Here is a 20072-nt window from a genome sequence, read left to right on the forward strand (position 1 = left end):
TCTCTCTCTTCCTTCACTTTCGCTAACTCCATTTGCTTGCATGGTGTAAGAGATGTGAAATATGATCATTTTTATTTTAAATAGAGATAAGCTATTTTATAGTCAAGTTTTTATTTTGTTGCATCTAACGGTTCACATGATACCATGTAATGAATATGTTGCCATACTATTTAGAAATTTTAAATTTTAAATAATATAAATCATATATACCGTTAAATATAACAAAATAAAATTTTAACTTGTCCAAATCCTATTCTTTATTTCTTTGATCATATTTCTGTTCTTCTCTTTAGGCCCGGAAACCCGATGGGTCAGCATAGCCCAGCCCCAGACCCAACATATTCCATTTACTAGTTAATGCATCTCTATGACATTTTAAAAAAAATGGTTCCTTTTGTCAATACAGCTAAAACGCACCGTTCACCCTTTTTAACTTCCTACTACCTCTGCCACCAAAATCCTAAAACCCTAAATCTAAACCCTCACTCCTAATATTATTCACTCAAAAAGAGTCTGCTCTCCTAGAGAGAGAACCTCCTCCTTCTCTCCGACCAAGAGTAAGGAAAATATTAGGTATTTGTCGCCTATTTTCACCCCTTGCAATTTCATCTTCCTCTGGAAAATTTCCTTTGTTTTCAATCCAATCTTCAGTAAAGCATCTCCCCTTTTCCTTTGTCTTCAACCCAATCTCAGTAAAGTATCTCCCCTGACCCCCCCTCTAGAGGCGGCAGGCATCATTCCACCTAGTTTTCGTGCTTTCCTGTTTTTTTTTTCGAAGTATCTATAAAAAAAAAACCCCCATTCCTATTCTCTCTCTTTCTCTGCGCGTTTTGCAGAATGGGAATATTTGAACCGTATAGAGCCATTGGATACATAACGAGCAGCGTCCCCTTCTCCGTTCAGCGATTGGGCACCGAAACCTTCGTCACAGTCAGCGTCGGCAAAGCTTTCCAAGTTTACAATGTAATTCTCATTTTTTTTTTTCCGCCTTATTATTATTATTATTATTGATTTAACGTGGATTTTTTTTCCTTCCTTTTTCAGCGCCACAAGCTCGCTTTGGTTATTGTCAGTAAGTTTTCCTCACATTTTTCTTTTCTATGATACGTTTTCAGCTTTGTATTCGAAAAAAAATAATTGGCAAAATATATTGCAGAAGATGTGATTATTTTTTGGTATAATGGTGTATAATTTGTGTTTAAACTCTATGAAGGTCCTCAATTGCCGAAGAAGATCCGTGCGCTTGCTTCTTATCGCGAATACACGTTTGCCGCCTATGGGAATGAGATCGCGGTTTTCAAGCGCGCTCACCAGGTTTGTGTGTATAGATTGTTTGTATTAGTGGTTCTTCGATTTTTTAATTAGTTTGTGTTTGCGTTTTTTTAATGGAATTATGTGATTGTTTTATGACTAAAATCTTGTCTATTGGAGAATGTATGAAATGGGAAATGAATTTGATATATTTGATTGGTTGTATAATCGATGGCCGGGGAAAAATGCTGACTGAATAAGTTTTGAGTAACTGCTAGTATTGAACTTACTTTTGCTATAGAATCTCTCCATAATAACATAGGTCTCAAATTCCAGGCCGTGCTTGTACTTGATTCTCAAAGCCCAGAAATCAAGCTAGAGAACTTATGGTCATACGAACAAATAGGACTCTTTCTGCTCCTGTTAAAGTATTGAAGACATTGATAATGATAAATGCACTCACACTAATTGCATAAAATTGATGGTATATATGGTACTAAATATGTTTAACAGGTGGCAACTTGGAGCAGGCATAATGCTAAGGTCAATTTGTTGCTGTTGTTTGGAGACCATATCCTTAGTGTTGATGTCGAAAGTAACATGTTCATATGGTCATTTAAAGGAGCCAACCAGAATTCTTCTCCTTTTGGACACATCATGCTAGATGAAAATTTTACTCCTAGCTGTTTAGTGCATCCAGATACTTACTTGAATAAGGTAACTGCTTCCTCTTTGTTCTTACAAAAATTTGGGTGTTTCAAAAGTTATATCACAATGGACGGGCATACCATTTACTCATTTCTAGAGTAATATTTTTAAAGAAAGAACCTCTTATCAAGAAGCATATAAACAGGTTCTTCTTGGGAGCCAGGAAGGTTCTCTGCAGCTTTGGAACATTAGTACAAAGAAAAAAATTTACGAGTTCAAGGGGTGGAATTCATCTATATCCAGTTGTGTTTCATCACCAGCACTTGATGTTGTTGCAGTCGGCTGCGCTGATGGGAAAATTCACGTTCACAACATTCGTTATGATGAGGAGCTGGTTACCTTTACACACTCTACACGGGGTGCTGTGACTGCCTTATCTTTCAGCACAGGTAAGAACTTGAGACATTTGGTTTATTCGTAATTGTGTGGCATGCGAATTTTAAACAGTTCCATCAAGGATTCTATGCTAGATTTTGAGTTTTGTATGTAGACTGTTCTTATGTACCATAAACCTTTATCTTTTTGGAAATTAATCAGGAACTTAGTTTTAATCAATAGTTAAGATTCTGCAAGGGTTGGCTTCTAGTAATAAACAGCCTGCTTAGTTTCTAGGAGCTTGAAAAGCTGTATGTATGATATGTGTCATAAGTGGTAATCTTCCCCATCTGTAGTCATTGGTTTTGTTAGGCTCAGCATAAATTTTCTTGCTTCCCATCTGTGTAATTGCAATCCAAAACATCCAAATTTGAAGGCAATAATTCACCTAGTTAAACAAAGTTGCATTTTCATTGTTTTACTGCCGTTAAAATTGAACTATTCCTTGATACATAACTTACACAGTGGAGTATTGCTTGAGGGATTCTAAATATAATCTCCTTGCTTTTTCTCCCAATTGAATCATATGTTATAATTGTGGAATAGTGATTACTGCTATTGCCACTCTCTTCTGTCCAAATTCTTTAATTTCAATTGTATCAATGGAAATTAATCTTGGAAGTTCATTTTATAATGATTTTGCTTTCATTCCCTTTTTCTTTTCTCTTTTTAAAGTCTTTGAAATTTTTTAGTTATAAGATGTTCTTTTTCCCCCCCTATGTTTACTTTTGAAACTATGTAGTGGTTTGTGCTTATGTGTATATACTATGCTTTTTAGATGGGCAGCCTCTTTTAGCCTCTGGTGGTTCATCTGGTGTCATTAGCATATGGAATCTTGAGAAAAGAAGGCTCCAATCAGTCATAAGAGAGGCTCACGATAGTTCGATACTTTCACTGCATTTTTTGGCTAATGAGCCTGTCTTAATGAGTTCATCAGCAGACAACTCTATTAAAGTAAGATCAATGAAGTATCCTTTCTCGGTATCTTATGTGAAACTTAGTGCAGGTAGAATAATTGTGTGAGCTAGACATAATTAAAATGGCTTTTCCCTTTGAAACTAAGCGTATCATTTTACACGTAATTTGTTATTTGTCGTTACACTTTTCATATGGGTTTAAGAGGTATGCCAAATCAAGTTTTATGGACAGTCTTGTCTTAAAAGTTTTTATGCTGAAAAAGGCATTAGAATTTTTCATTGTACTTTATATGCATTGCTTCTCATGCTATGGTAGTTTTTTTGCACTTCTTCTATCAGGTATGGTGATGAATTGTACATAGGAATTGAAACATGAGGTCAAATGCTAGAGCATTTCATTGTCATGATTTGGTATTTCCTTTAGTACCGCATCTTGTACAGATTTGTGGGTCCATGGATCTAATTACTTGGGTGTCGATGTAGTAGTGCCTTACTAATGTGGCAAAATGAATAGATGAAGAGATAATCCTTCTGTTACTAGAAAGCATGCAATGTGTTTTAGTGTGTATTTTATTCTCGAGAATCAAGAGGTGGGGAATAGGGGACCCCAAGGGGTAGTTCATTCGGTTTGAGACCACGCTTCATGAAGCAGATGTCATTAGTTCGAATCTCCCTTTCTCTCTGGCCTTGGGGTAAAAAATTTCTTATCAGAAAAAAAAAGAGGTTGGGAATAGGTTGCTTGAACATATTTAGCAGGCAAATAATTTCCCAAAAGCATATTTTAGAGTTTATACATGTTTCTTATCTAGGGAGCTCGCTTTAGCATTGACTGACCCTTAGAGTCCATTTATAGGAAATGCTCATGTGGAAGTCAGTGCCCTTGATCTTAAAATAGAACTGCATAATATCTCTTGGGACTCCTGCCATCACTATCGGCCCCTACAATCTGAGTAGTAAAATGTCCTTGAACCATCATGTTGGAAAATTGCTATAGTTGCCAACTTTTAGAGTTAAATACCATTTTCCCCATGAGCTACCACGCATTTTCAAGTTGTCCCCATGAACTGACACTTGTCACACTCATCCGCATTAAACTACCATTTTGTTACAAAAAAGCACATCCATTAGATCATTAAAAAAAACGAAAAATAATGAAAATAACCCAAGTTTAGCAACTAAATTTACGTAGTTTTTTATTTATTTCTTTTAATTCTTAATTTTTGTATTTTTTATTTAGTTTTTTAATTTTGTAATTTTTTTTAGTTTTTAAATTTTGTATTTTTTTTATTTGAGGGTATTCTCGTCCTTTAATGTCTAAAAACCACATTCCGTCTGATTTAATGAGTTCCATAATGGAGGGAGGTTTTTATAACAAAATGGTAGTTCAATGCGGCTGAGTGTGACAGGTGTCAGTTCATGGGGGCAACTTGAAAATGCGTGGTAGTTAATGGGAGAAATAGTATTTAACCCCATTTTTTTAAGTCATATAGTAAGACTAGAAGCCTGTTTTGATAGAATTATCATAATCAACAGGTTTAGAGTTAGCCCAGACGATGACATTCTTACTACTTATGCACACTACACCTGCACCTATATAGGACAGGTTTCAAAGTGGACAGCTGTGGAAGTTTGGCTAGAATAAGTGATGGAGAATGCTGTTCAACATGAATTTGAATCATTTGATGACTTTAAAAAAAACATGAATTTGATGATTTTTATTCGTAGGCTAGAAAAGAAATCATAACTTACCTTTAAGAATAATTGAGGGGATGGGCACCTTCACTTTAAGATGGTGGCCAAAAGAGTTTTTGATGTGGAATACCTCAGCCTTTAATTTTATTTAGGTTTTTTAATTCCGTGTATTAATTTATGTTTTATTTATTTTGGTAATTCAATAAATGGGCGTTGCTCTAGGCTATGTTAGGCAAGAAAATAAAATTATGTTAGGTAAGTGATAAATGGGCGTTGCCCTAGGGATTTTAGTCGAGGTCTATTTAAACATGTTTTGTAGTCCAATGAAAGGCACTTTTGAGATGGAATAAAACTATTGACAAATTGGGCATTGCCCTCCCCCCTTTTTTCTTCTCTCTCTAGTTTCTCTTCCGAACTTCTTTCCCTCTTTCTTTGGCTTCATTCTCTTCTCTCTCCTAGCTTCTCCCCCTCTTTCTCAAAGCTTTCTTCTCAAAGTGCTTTTGTCCTACATCAAATTTATTAATGCCAGGTCATGTGGTACTGGAGCACTGCATGACGTGGCCCTGACGAGGACATCAGGGTATAACTTATAAGGGGAGGAATTTGTAACACCCCAGTCCCATATTGGGAAGAGATAAATAACTCACATAGAGTGAGTGGTTTATAAGAGATAGATAAGTGCTATGTCCCATATTGCATAGTTACCTATGTGAAACTGAGCTTTATAAGCAATTATAGGGAAAACTTCAAATCGATTAGTCATTTTGGGGTGATAGCGCAGATTTGGCTAGCGCTTTTCCCTGGGTTGTTATAAATGGTATCAGAGCCACCTAGTAACGCTAGGTCATGTGGTACCGGAGCACCGCATGACGTGGCCCTGATAAGGGTCATGAGTTTAAGGAGGGGGAGTTTGTAACACTTCGGTCCCATATTGGGAAGAGATGAATAGCTCACATAGAGTGAGTGGTTTATAGAGATACTCATAGGTGCTAAGTCCTACATTGCCTAGTTACTAGGGGAAACTGGGTTTTATAAGGGATTCTAGGAAAGTTCTAAATTGATTAGTCCTTTTGGGGTAATAGTGCAGATGTAGCTAGCGCTTTTTTTTGGGTCGTTACAAAATGTAGGACAAAAGCACTTTGAGAAGAAAGCTTTGAGAAAGAGGGGGAGAAGCCGGGAGAGAGAAGAGAATGAAGCCAAAGAAAGAGGGGAAGAAGTTTGGAAGAGAAACTAGAGAGAGAAGAAAAAGGGGGGGAGGGCAACACCCAATTTGTCAACAATTTTATTCCATCTCAAAAGTGCCTTTCATTGGACTACAAAACATGTTTAAATAGACCTCGACTAAAAATCTTAGGGCAACGCCCATTTATTACTTACCTAATATAGTTTTATTTTCTTGCCTAACATAGCCTAGAGCAACGCCCATTTATTGAATTACCAAAATAAATAAATCATAAAATAAAACATAAATTAATACACGGAATTAAAAAACCTAAATAAAATTAAAGGCTGAGGTATTTCACATCAGTTTTCATAGTGGTACCTCTCTTTTCATACTAGTACGTAATATTCAGCGGCATACTGAAAGATCTTTAGTTCCTTTCCCCCAAAGAATGCTTATATGCTATCTTGATACATTTTCTAAAATTAGATTACATTATGCTTTTCTCTTCTTGATAATGTTGCATATTGGTGGAACAAATTTTAATTTTGTTAATTTTCTACCTTTTCTTGCCAGCAATTTAAATAAGATATTGTATGCTGTCAGGTGCTACAATATACCACTACCTAACAACCTTTATCGTCCTTATGGACGTCAATTGCTTAATCACTAGAGTTGGTTTATCTTGCATTTATGCATGTATCTTAATTTCTATCCTACATGCAAAGTCATAGCTGACTTCTTTCCCTTAGATGTGGAAATTCAACACAACTGATGGAGATCCTGAGCTTCATGGCTTTCGAAGTGGTCATAGTGCTCCTCCACTTCGCATAAGGTAATAATGCTTTTCCATAATTTGTTCTTACGTAATTTGAGCTCTATAATATCATTAGTAATATAATTGAACTCCAGAACCTTCTGTTAGTCTATATATCATTAAAGGGTTTGTACTTGCTAAGGAAATACTCTTATGGGATTAACACTTCTCCATTCATTGATCTGGTGCTCTATGTTTTCTATGATTTTTTCATGAAATTGAGAATTTGTTACCAACTTTTTTATTTTTGATAAAATATTAGTTTCATATGAATTCCTCATCACCATTGTATTTTTTTCCTTTTCATATCTAGCTCATTCCATCACTTAGGATTCTTAGGAAGTTTATCTGCATTTCCTTATGCCATCCTTTCTGGTTTTGATTTTTAGTCATCTGTCACAGGTTTTATGCGAATGGGAGGCACATTCTATCTGCTGGTCAGGATCGTGCGTTTCGCCTTTTCTCTGTAATTCAGGTTTGTCGTCAGTTACAAATACAATATAGTACCTCTGTTTCCTTCTTTCTGGATGTTACAACTTTTCTTTATTTCTTAGATGCTGTAGTGTGCTTATGAAAGTTCTAGATGGAAATTCGGCATGTTCTTGTTATGAAGACATAGTGATCAATTTTTCCACTACCTTTGTAAGGACTGACTGAGGTCGTAGGTTCAGACCCATTGGATGCATGGGTAACTTACCAATACAAAATTTAAAATAAAAATCCAACTACCTAGTAGCTTAAAGTGGTAATTGATTAGCATTATTTGATTTTGCATAATTTATCTCTCCCATGCACCCTTTCTTCTTGGGAAACTGTACTTTAAAGTTTGCATTGATTGATCATTGTAGAGCTTCTTTGCAAAAAATAAGACTTTCCTTTGATTGCAACTGGAAATTTTCGGGTATATAATAGGCTTCACGGCATTATCTTAGAAAAGCTGTACTTCACTACCAAAGAATAAGAATGGAATTACAAAAGCAATCAACGATTCATTCAGTCCATTAATCCCCCTGGTAAATATTGTGGAAATGGAGGTCAATGCCATGTGCTGGCTTTTGTAATCTCCATTCTGAATTTGCCTAGAAGTTTAGGGTGTCTTGGCTTTCTGAATTTGGGATTTCTCTCTCTCTCTCTCTCTCTCTCTCTCTCTCTTCTTCTTCTTCTTCTTTTTTTTTTTAAGTAATGAAATATTGTCAAAAAAAGCGTAAGGCGCCTCTAAGTACACAAACAAAAGAGAAACCCAACAAACCTGCAAGAACCTAAAGCCCTCAAACCCGAACCCCACATGGAGCACTCGGCTCTACATCATATGAACCTTGTCTTTCCATTGCCGAGAGGACGCGCTTGCATCGCCATAGACCATAGTTGATGGAGCTTTTCAGATTCAATAGTTCCCTCCTACCTTTGGACTTGTGACGTGCAACCTTTGCTTCCCAATGAAAATCCTTTTCTATGGCGTCCAAAATTGCCAAGGATGGATCCTTGTCCTCTTCATTGTCCCACGCCCAATCCCAGGGACATGTTGGGCGGAAAAACACCTAAAGGATGAGGGGATACCCCATCCTCTCCATCCCAAAGCTTGTCGCTCTAGTTCCATACAACAACCTCCCTAGATAGGCCAAAACTTACTGGCCATTGCTGAGACCCGATCAGACCATTCACCCTAAAGTCCGCACTCTTATCTGCGATTGGAGTTACGCAACTACCCGAAGGGGAGGGAGTCCCTGTCACCCCATTTTCCTTAATAATCAGAGTCGATGACAACGCAACCGACACTTTAGGCAAGGGAATGGAATTAACTTGCATACTTGTGTTGAGAAACCCCCTCCGAAGGAAACCCCTCGCCGGAGTAGTATGCTTAACAACAGCCTTCACAGAAGCTTCCACATCACCCAAATCCGGCACTAACTGCACCGCAATTAGTGGCTTAGACACCAACTTCGAGTTCTGCAATGGCTTAGACATCATTGGGAACAAGTGTACCCCTGGCTCTGACGCAGCCCAATTTGGGATTTCTCTATATTCTTTCTTCTTCTTCTTCCACTTTTTTTTTTTTTTTTTTCTTTCTTTCTTTCTTTTGTAGCGAATGGTTTTTCATCCTTTCTGTATACTCTTTTCTCAATACTATTATCGGTTCTGGTTTCTTTTAGAGAATCTCATTCTCCTTTGGTTCTGAGATATCATTGCTTTTCTTTCTAAAAGAAGTTTAATCGGTGGCTAACACATTAACTTCATTTTTATGTGGGCATTGCTTTCATCGTTTGCTCTAGGCTTTCAGTTGGTACTCGTATTCAGAATATGTCATGCCTTTTATGAGTTTTAGTTTCACTGTCTACCAAATATCGACTCTGAAGTGCCTAAAACCATTGAGTCTGAAAATTGCGTAAGCTATGGTGCTATGTATGCTGCAGATGTGTGTATACATGGCATCTTTGAGATCTTATATGTTTGCTATCAATGTTACGTTCTTAGGAATATCAGGCACTGGTGAAAGTAACCACCAGACCATCTCATGCGATTAGTTAAGTTGCATTTCAATCCTCATACCCAGTGGCATGTTAAAATCTTAAACATCTACACTACCAATGCTAACAAAAAAGTAAACAAAGAACACCGTTACACCGCCCTACTGCTTCTAATGCTTTTCCGCTGTCCTCAATTTTCGTACATTTCATCTCTAAAAGATTCTGTTTGAGCTGGTCCCTTCTCATGCGTATTCCCATAAAATATATACCAGATGGTGTGATTAAAATACTATGCTTCCCTCGCTTAGTTTTTCTCTAGTATAAATAAGGTCAATTGCCTAGAAAAAAATATTATCTAATCTACTTTTGTGCCTGTGCACTTGCATGCATGCGTGTGTGCCTGTGTCATTGTGCGTACGTGCACTCATGTGTGCCTATGTTCGTATGCCTGCATGTGTGTTTGAACTTTTATTGCCTTAAAGTTTCTTTGAACTGTTGGTCCTTTATTATCTAAACTTTTATGCTTTTAAATTTATTTATTTACCATTTTAGCCTTACTTCTGATTAGGACCAGCAAAGTAAAGAGCTTTCTCAACGTCATGTATCTAAACGGGCCAAGAAACTAAGGGTGAAGGTATGGCTGGGTAATAATTGGTACTTTGCGCCCTTATTAAACACATTGAATGTTGCTAAATTGGTTTGAACTATTGTTTCTTCTGTATTTCTTCTGCAAATCTTGATGTGTAAATTTTTAGTTGTGAAGGCTTAACTAAAAGTGGATTCAGAAGTATATTATTTATTTTTAACCGTTAAAATTAACGTAATAAATGATATCATATTCCCAGTTTGTCATACCATGATCCTTCACTTGAAAATTTATGCAAAATGAAGCAATGAATATGATCATGAATTCCTCCTTTTTTCTTCTTATCTGTGCCTGGATCGCCAGACACCTGGCCAATGTTTCTTGTATAAGTTTAGAACATTATTACCCGTCTTCTGATAGAGACAATTCCAACTCATACATTTATGTTTTTCTGACTGCAACAAATATTTTGCATCCTTTGGAAGTGTCTCACGGGCACACCCTTACCAATATCATGTTGTGTCACAAGTATTCTAGGGTGAAGCAGATGGTCTAGATGATGCATTTATAGTAATTATACTACTGTATTGACTAAGAAACACCTCAACTGTACACAAAGCTAAGGAGCTTGTGTTTTATGTGGTGTGGAAATCTGTAAGCAAGTCCATGTACATGGTCCTTGAAATCTTTTCAGCAATATGCTCTATGGTTAGAGAATTGTTCTTGTTTTTGGACTCTGAACTGCTATCCTGGTGTAGTTGCTAAGTTTTACGAGAAACTTAGTTTCTGTTTTTTCTATGTTGATTATTTTTCAGGAAGAAGAGATAAAACTGAAGCCTGTTATTGCATTCGATTGTGGTAAGGATTTCTTCTCATGCTTGTTGGCTACGTCTTGATGTAAATGAAATGTGAAAAGGCTGATGTATTCAAGAGTAATAATCAAATATATTTTCTTGTTTCATTCCTTTTGTATGGCTTCTAATGGGGGGTTTTTCGTTTATTAAAAACCTTTTAGATTATGGGGTCATAATTGTGGTTGACTTGCCATTGTTTAACAGTATTTGGAGTTGGCTGCGTAATCTTTTCTTTTTCTTTTGTGTCATTCTGGTATTTTCAATGTCATTTCTGTCAAGCTAAATGCAATTTGTGTCCAGTTTCGTAGTCAAAATTTTCTGTCCTCTATTTCCTTTGGCCTATATGGCTAAATCCTCTCAGCAATCATTGTTTGTCTTTATGTGCTAACTATTGATTGAAGCTGGCTTTCTGTCTTGCATCCCAACAATGGTACATTTCTCTTCTCACAAATGAGTCATTCATTTTGGATTCCAATCTTTAATTACATGCTACTCATTTCTACTCATTTTTTTAATAGTAATATGTAGTTCTATTAGAATGAGGGGAGACCTCGTGCATACAGTTCTCGATTTTTTTTTTTTTTTGTGAAGTTATGTATATTCAATCAAAGTGTAGAGGGGTGCAATCCTAGTATACAGGAGTATCAAGAGAACTCTTAAAGTATAGAAAAAGACGAACAAAATTTCAAAAACTTGGAAAAATTAGAAACATGCAAACTATTACAGGCCACTCTCCATGTATAAAGGGATTGCAACATCATCTTTGTCATCTCTAACAATCCATTTTCATGATCTTCAAAGCTCCTTACGTTCCGCTCTCTTCAAAGACACTACATTAAACACAAAGGAGCCAACTCCATATTTTAAAACATTATGGCTTTCCAATTGTCCCCTCCAACTTCCCAACAACTCGCTCATCCTTCAAGGCATAACCCAAGCAACACCAAACAACTGAAAATGCATACTCCACCACTCTGTTGTAACCTCACAATGAAGGAGTAGATGATCAATAGATTCATCACATTTCTTACACATACAACACCACTCCACCACAATAACATTCATCTTTCGTAAATTATTCAAAGTTAAGATTTTTCTCCTTTTTTTTTTTTGATAAATAATGAAAATATATTCAAACAAAGCGCAGAGGAGCGCAACCTAAGTACACATGAAGTATACAAGAGAACTTCCATCCCATAGAGAAAGAAGAACATAAAGCTAAAAACTTAGAAAAAGTAGAAACAAGCGAAGTCTGCCATGCCACTCTCCATGTATAAAGGATTTTCTCCAAAATTAAGGAGTGGAAATACTTGTAAAAGCAATAGACCATTCATACGTGGACGACAGGAAAGAAGACTTAATCTCAAAAGTAGACAGCTCAACCCCATTGAAAGTGTGGTAATTCTGTCCGTCCAAATTAATTTCATAAGGCCTAGAGGAGCTTATAGAACTATTTCGAAGCTGTTCACATAAACCTTTTCTGCTAGCAATCTTTTGAGGATCACATATTGGATTCCAAACACAACAAAGACAAAAGACCATGATTCTCTGTCAATGGATCAAGACTCAACAGCTTTGCACTACTCTTGCACATTTAACACCAATTCACTAGGATCATATTTCTGCTAGTAAGATTATTCATTGTTGGAATCCTCCCAAAGTGGTTCAAATGAAAAAAGGCAAGACTTCACTATCAAGTAGTTCTAAAGAAATATCACCAGTAGAACCCACTAACCCTTCAAAATAAAACGAACACCTGATTTACCATGATGTTGCCACTTATCTCTGTGCAAGCATTTAACTATTTTCAATTCAAATAAGTGGGTACACGAAGTGGCCTTGCTTTGGAGGGGTTCCTTGTCATAAAAAAAAAAATAATAAAAAATAATAATAAAAAAAAAAAAAAAAAAAATTGAATCTTGATCGTAATTAATTTACTTAAATCATCTGAGGCTAATTATCAAGTAATTGGATCTGGGATGTATGTGGTGAATTTGATTTTGTTTGTACTTGTAACGCTGCTTTGAAAGCCTTTTCTGATCAATGACTCAGTTCATGGTTTTTGCTTATAGAAATATTTTGATTTATTAATTCTCTTTTTGTCAAAAACAACTTCAGCTGAAATTAGAGAGCGGGATTGGTGCAATGTGGTTACATGTCATATGGATACTGCACAGGCCTATGTGTGGAGACTTCAAAACTTTGTTCTTGGTGAGCATATTCTGAATCCATGCCCAGAAAATCCAACATCTGTTAAGGTTAGGGTTTCAATCTTCTTTACATTTTCGTTTATGATCTTTTAATTTGGAATGATTTTAAATTACACGATGTACAACCTCCATTTCTATCAGTGGAGCAAATAAAAATTAGCTTTTTTTTTTCTCCTTTTTTTTTTTTTTTTTCCTCCCTTTATCTGATTACCAAAATTTTGTGATTTAGGAAAGCACATTTATCTTGGCAAGAAAATTTTGATTTATTAATATCTTTGGATATTACCAAATGGCATTGATGGTGATTTAATTGAAATCTGAAGCCTTGTGGCAAAAGTCTCCTAGAAAGCTTCACTCTTTTGAAATCAAGTAGTTGATTTTTACTTTTATTTGGTGACAGGCCTGTGCCATTTCTGTATGTGGCAATTTTGCCGTGTTAGGGACAGCAGGTGGTTGGATTGAGCGTTTCAACCTTCAATCGGGAATTAGCCGAGGCAGCTATCTGGACATGTCAGAAAAAAGAAGCTGTGCCCATGATGGGGAAGTGGTTGGAGTTGCTTGTGATTCAACGAATACCCTCATGATAAGCGCAGGATATCATGGAGATATAAAGGTCTAATTTCTAGATATTCCTGTTTTATATAGGATGTGATTGTGAACTTTGCATGACATCATCTAAACAGTGTGGAGCGAGTTTAGGAAATAAAAAAGGGACATATTAATGTCTTGCTCTATCATACAAAAATATCCTTTTCTTTGCTTCCTTTTATTTCTCTCTGTGCTAATTAGCACCTCTTCAGAAAATGTTATGTCGAGTATTTCTCTGACCAAACCAACTTTTTTTTCTTTCTAAAATTCGTTTTAATCTTGCGCTGACTTCTGCATCCCCTAGTGGATCTTGAACGTAATGATTGATATGGGTTATCTGATGCCAAGGCCCTATTCATCGAGCGTGCAGCACGAGAGGGTTATGGTCCGTTGGTCCTGATCTGCCTTGATTCTTAAACTTGGGTTGTTACATATGAAACATTAAGTTTGCAGCAGGCGTTGGTCGCTTACACAGGTTATATATCTTTTTTTGATAGTTAACAAGGTATAAGTTTTGAGTAGTTTTGAATTAGGAAAAGTAAACATACCCCCTTCAAACTACCACTCCATTGTCAACGTGCCCCCAAAACTACCAATTGTGTCAATGTAGAGCCTAAACTACTAAAAAATGTCAATGTCTCTCCTAAAGCCAACAAAAAGACAAAAAATAACCCTTAAAAAGTTTCAATAAGACAAATATATCTTTATAAATTCAAAAAAAAAAAAAAAGAAAAAAAAAAATCCAACGGGTGCCCAAACTGAAATTTATATAAAACAAAATCTAAAAAAAAAAAAAAAAAAAATTCAAGAAAATGAAAAACCTTGGTTTTTTATTTTTTATTTTCGTTATTTTATTTTTATTTTTATTTTTTTAAAAAATAATTTTTGTTTTTTTTTGTTTGGTATAAATTTTAGAATTTTATGAAGGGTATTTTTGTTATTGGAGGGGGACATTGACATTGTTTGGTAGTTTAGGGGGGGACATTTACACAATTATTAATTTGAGGGGCACATTGACAATTGGGTGGTAGTTTAAGGGGGGTATGTATACTTTTCTCCTTTGAATTCTAGATTTATACTCATGGCTTGAGCGTAGCTAAGATTGGAGAAGCATTGGATGGGAGTTTCTTATTTAGATGTAGGGTACAACTTCTAGGGCAAGGAAACATCTTTTGCTAGCTGATTGCAAATGAGGTTTTTTGAACTCTCAAAATGACATCATCATGCATCATTTTGATGTATAATCGTGTATAATCTGATGAGAAGTCAGACACAGGAGCTTGGGTTGACAAATGACAACCAAGTCCTTTGAATGAATTGAAGATTTTTATGTCTAGAAACCGCTAATAATTTATTAGTTCTGAGATGCATGTGGAAACTTCTAACATTAGTTAGGCTTCTAGGAGTAGGCCAATCACGGATAGCTTTCCCGTTCTCATCATCTATTTGCATGCCATCTGCACTCACAACATAGCCTAATTTCACAATTTGGTCAGTCATAAAAGAGCACTTTTAAGGTTGACATACAGCTGTTTGTCAGGAGCACTTTGAATACATTTGCTAAATGCTCTTGGTGCTGAATTTTATTTTTTCTGTGAATCAAGATGTCATCAACATGCACCACAACATACTTCCCATAATCTTTTTCATAACCCAAGTCATAAGCCTCATGAAAGTACTAGGGGTATTGGACAGCCGAAATGGCATAACAAGCAATTCATAGTGGCTATGTTTGGTTGAAAAGCTGTTTTCTATTCATTACCCTCTCTAATTCTAAATCATGCTTCAGAGTTGGCCAAAACTACCTCAGTTTCACAAGTGCTTCAGTTTTGTCTAGCCCAAAATGTCCACGAATCCGCCACCTTGCAACTCTTCAATGAAAAACAATCTCAGTAAACGTTCAGGTGGGCATAGCTGATTTGCCATGAAGAGAATAGCCATTGACCAGAGCAGTGAGAAACATTTTATTCTTTCCAACATTCAGATCTTACAGCACTGTGGAAAATAGATGATCCATTGCTTAATATACTGGTTAAAGATAGGAACTGGCGATCTCACAAGAAAAAGTAGTGAACAAGCTGTATATAAGAGATCAGAAAAAGTAGTTAATATAAACTGGTCTCTTATGGAACTCATTGTGGCATTGTTAGCACTATCTCATTGGCGTGGAGTTTGTTCTTTATTTTGACCATGAAGCTTCGCAGTTTGTAAAAACAGAAAATAAGGTGATCTCTTAGCAGGCGAGTTCCTATGAAGTTCTCTTAGCAGGTGAGTTACATAAGAGATCAGAAAAAGTAGTGAATAAGCTGATCTCCTGATCTCTTTCCATGTTGCCAATTTCAAGTTTATCCAACATTCATATAATCCCCGTTTATGCGGTTAGAATACTTTGTGTGTGCACGCGCTCCAAATGCTGTGAGACCCTTCTAACATTCATCAGCTTGATCAGTTGCTGTTTTCATAATCCAGTTATATTTCTTACCTGTACCTACGGAGCTAACAGGTCTCTGACCTGACATACTTGATAACCATTATGTGAAAGGCCTAGAGAAGGAATTTTATGGAGGGTTTGGAAGTTCTTATTTTTCATTTTCTATTTCTGTGGCGCGGAACTGTTGGGGCGGATCTACATTCTACGCGCTCATATTAACTTCCAGCTTATATTTATGATGCTTAGTACATCACAGAAAAGTTTTTTGCTTATGATTAGTATCTGCTGGAAAATTTCGTTCCTCAAGTGTTTTAATGTGCAGGTATGGGATTTCAAGAGACGAGAACTAAAATCCAGATGGGAAATCGGTTGTTCTGTCGTTAAGATTGTTTACCATCGTCCTAATGGTAACTCTAATGTTGTTTGATTCTTTTTAATTTGTTGCTTTATTTTCTTTCTTTATGTTGCTTTTCTGCTCTCTAGAACTCTTAATATTCAAGTCCTTGAATTGCATCAAACTAATTTTGACATAATTTTCAGGTCTTTTGGCTACTGTGGCAGATGATTTAATTATCCGTTTGTTTGATGTTGTGGCATCAAGAGTGGTTCGTAAATTTGAAGGTCATACAGATCGCATTACAGATTTGTGTTTCAGTGAGGATGGGAAATGGCTTTTGTCATCCAGTATGGATGGAAGTCTTCGAATCTGGGATGTTATCTTAGCAAGACAGATAGATGCAATGCATGTTGATGTGTCTATCACAGCATTGTCACTGTCACCAAATATGGATTTTTTAGCAACTACCCATGTTGATCAAAATGGAGTCTACCTATGGTAAGTTTTTAGTTCTATCTTATGTTTGCTTTCAAACTGGATTCCTGGTAGGCAGTGACTAGCTAGAAGGGGAAAGAAATGTTATTAATGTGATTGAAACTGTATCTTTGCTTTCAAAAAATATAATATGATCAAATTGAAAACGTTTTTGGGTAGATAAAGTGAATCAAGTGATAACAATATTCTCACATTCTATTAGAATATAACGTGCAAAATATAATACTAATGTCCATGGTAGTTTTTTCTTGGCCTATTTCTCTAATAAAAGAAGAAAATTCATAGCAAAGAACTTTTTTTTATCAGGGTAAATAAGTTATTGTTTTCTGGAGCTTCAAATGTTGATTCGTACGCAAGTGGAAAAGAAGTTGTGAGCATTAAGCTGCCTCCTCTCTCTTCGTTGGGAAGTCGCCAAGCTGAGGATTCTGATGAGCCTGTTGTGAACCACTTGCAGTCTAAGGATGCTTCTACTGCTTTTTTGTCTCAAGACCAGCAAATCCCAGATCTAGTTACTCTCTCATTATTGCCTAAAAGCCAGTGGCAAAGCTTGATCAATCTAGACATCATAAAGGTCTTTCTTTGCCTCCATTCTTTATTGTTCTCAGTCTAACTTGACGAGTCTTATCTGCAAAAAATAAAAGTAAAACTACTTCCGTCTATTTCATGCTTTTCCTTTTCTGATACGCTAGGATAGTGACTTATTACTAGTTTGTCATGAACCTGCAATTTACAGGCCCGCAATAAACCAATTGAGCCTCCAAAGAAACCTGAAAAGGCTCCCTTCTTCTTGCCTTCTGTTCCATCTCTATCTGGAGAAATATTGTTTAAGCATAGTAAAACAGCAGATGAGAAGGATGCGAAAGGTGATGAGGTGGAAAACAAGAGGGAATCTGATATGCTATCATCCCAATTTTTGCAACTTCTTCAGTCCTCTATAGAGATGAAAAATTGTAAGTATGCCAACTCTTTCTGTATTTATATATTAATGCCGTGTCATAAATAATCATTTATAAGTTTGTGGCATTTTTTTTTTTTTAATTTTTGACTGTTGTGAAATATCTTTCGAAGCACATCACTGTTCTTCAATTCGTGTACTTCATCTTTGCAGTTTCGGCATTTACTGATTATATCAAAGGTTTAAGTCCATCAACTTTGGATATGGAACTTCGAATGCTTCAAATTATAGATGACGATGATCGGCAAGAACCAGATGAAAGGGCAGAATTGTTTTCAATTGAACTACTTCTGGATTACTTCATACATGAGATTTCCTGCAGAAACAATTTTGAGTTTATTCAAGCTGTCATCAGGTTGTTTCTGAAGGTATAGATATTTTACTGTTTCTAGGATCTGTTTTAAACCCAAGAAAATGTTCTTGGTTATTTGAGGCTGTCTAACATCTTCTCCCCTTTCTTCTATTAGATCCATGGGGAGACAATTGGGCGTCAGTCGAGATTACAGGATAAGGCGAGGAAGCTTCTAGATATTCAGTGCAGAGTATGGGAGAGAGTAGATAAAATGTTCCAGAGTACTAGATGCATGGTCGCTTTTATTAGCAATTCACAATTATAGGTAATCCCTTATTTTTTTTTTTTTTTTAATTCTAATTTGGTGGTTCGTTTAGTCAATAGGAATAGTCTCAACAGCTACAGTGATCGATTAGATGGAGCTGGGCTGCATGGGATCGAATTAAGTAGTATTTCAATTGATAAATCAAAGGAACTTAGTGTGTTATTGCTGGCGGAAGTGGACTCAACTCAAATATGGATAAAAAACCCATTGAGTTCTGGATGTTTTGGGCGTTTGGAGCTTGTACCGAGTTTGGATTTCATAGAAAAAAAGGAGGTAAAACTTTGAATTTTTTTTTTCACCTGTCCTAATCCTAAATCTGCACATGAATTTGTACTGAAAACAAAACAAAGAACAATTTTGCTTCCAAACAGGGCATCTCTTGATATGTTGTAAGCTATAACGTTGTTGTAAACTCAACTCCATACCCAGAGAAAGGAGAAGAAAATTTTGAAATATTGATCCCAAAGCCATAAAATTGCAGTGGCTTTGGTGTAGTAAATTTTAATCTACCCTTGTGCTTTCGTTTTTATTCTTCATTTTTCATTTCTTTCCACAGTGATTCCCCTGTTTGAGTTTTCTTTTAGCGGCTTGATCCAATGGATTCTAACTTAACTTGATCTAGTCTAAATAAGGGTGTTAGATGAGCCTAACTTCTCATAAACTCGGTTCGACTTGGCTTGCTTAAACTCGATTTGGTCTCGGCTTGAAAAATAAATGAGCCTTTCGTGAACACAATATACTTGTATATTAATTAGACATATTCGTATAAATTTGGCTCGACTCAAATAAACTTCGTGAGCTCTGCTTGTATAAGTTCGGCTCGAATCATATAGTAACCACAACAATGGAGAAAAAGAAACAAAAACTATCGAAAATGAGCCAAATGAATTTTTCATCCCGTTGGAGTGGCCGCGTGAACTAGTGGTTTGAAGTGGCGAAGTTGAAGCAAGTTTGCAATCACAACACCTACTACAGCAACAGAAGAGAACCATAGCAAGTAAATAACTATTGAAGATGGTTGGATCGGATCCATTAACGAGAAGCACCATCCTGGCGTTTGAGGAAGAAGGTACTCAACAAAGAATCTTGGTGGACACTAAAACAGAAACTGCAACCAAATCTAGGAAACTCCATAGACCAAAAGAAAGTACCAACTACTGGAAAAGCGGGAAAGTCAGCGATATGACGGATGGACCAAAAGAGAGACAATAGCGGCAACATGTGCAACACGTGCGCGCCAGGGCGACATGTGGTGTGCATGCATGATAGTGGAGGACTTTGGTTGAAGAAGCGAGGCCAATGGTGGTGTAGGGAAGGTGTTAAAGTGTCTCACATCGCTAAGATTTCCTTCATCTGAGCACTTTATAAGTCATGGTGTCCCCTTATCTCTCAAAGCGTCTTTTGAGAGTGAGTAAGGCCCATGGACTTTTACATGGTATCAAAGCCACATGTTTCTTGCGATGATGGGTCTTTCCCTCCCGTTGTTGTCCACGTGTTTGGCCATTAGTTACCACACTTGAGGGGGAGTGTTAAAGTGTCTCACATCGCTAAGATTTCCTTCACCTGGGCACTTTATAAGCCATGGTGTCATCTCCTCTCTCAAAGCGTCTTT

At 36.4% G+C, this 20072-nt stretch overlaps 1 protein-coding gene across 3 annotated transcripts; it reads left to right on the plus strand.

The window, feature by feature from the left end:
- Window positions 1-400: 400 nt before the first annotated feature.
- LOC133866611 (uncharacterized) lies at window positions 401-18996 on the plus strand. 3 transcript variants are annotated; one of them, XM_062303189.1, is made up of 19 exons: window positions 401-557; window positions 837-963; window positions 1045-1072; window positions 1214-1314; window positions 1765-1968; window positions 2105-2348; window positions 3113-3288; window positions 6858-6940; window positions 7325-7397; window positions 9956-10021; window positions 10789-10831; window positions 12946-13085; window positions 13438-13650; window positions 16379-16463; window positions 16597-16891; window positions 17195-17459; window positions 17622-17838; window positions 17997-18211; window positions 18311-18996. In XM_062303189.1, exons 2-19 carry the CDS (start codon window positions 838-840, stop codon window positions 18458-18460), a joined length of 2724 nt encoding a protein of 907 aa, XP_062159173.1. In that variant the 5' UTR covers window positions 401-557; window position 837; the 3' UTR covers window positions 18461-18996. The 3 variants fall into 3 exon arrangements, with proteins under 3 accessions (XP_062159173.1, XP_062159175.1, XP_062159174.1); XM_062303191.1 differs by having other exon boundaries at window positions 408-963; window positions 18311-18460; window positions 18552-18996; XM_062303190.1 differs by having other exon boundaries at window positions 408-573.
- The last annotated feature ends 1076 nt before the right edge of the window (window positions 18997-20072 follow it).

This window comes from Alnus glutinosa, chromosome 4 (assembly GCF_958979055.1).
Source record: "Alnus glutinosa chromosome 4, dhAlnGlut1.1, whole genome shotgun sequence".
NCBI classification, from domain to species: Eukaryota; Viridiplantae; Streptophyta; class Magnoliopsida; order Fagales; family Betulaceae; genus Alnus; species Alnus glutinosa.

Bases quoted from the DNA above. Each gene is read 5' to 3' on its own strand.
- LOC133866611 (XM_062303189.1), top strand. From the start codon at position 838: ATGGGAATATTTGAACCGTATAGAGCCATTGGATACATAACGAGCAGC. The intron at 2,349-3,112 runs GTAAGAACTTGA...TATGCTTTTTAG, and splicing joins TGCCTTATCTTTCAGCACAG to ATGGGCAGCCTCTTTTAGCC. The intron at 7,398-9,955 runs GTTTGTCGTCAG...ACTTCTGATTAG, and splicing joins GCCTTTTCTCTGTAATTCAG to GACCAGCAAAGTAAAGAGCT.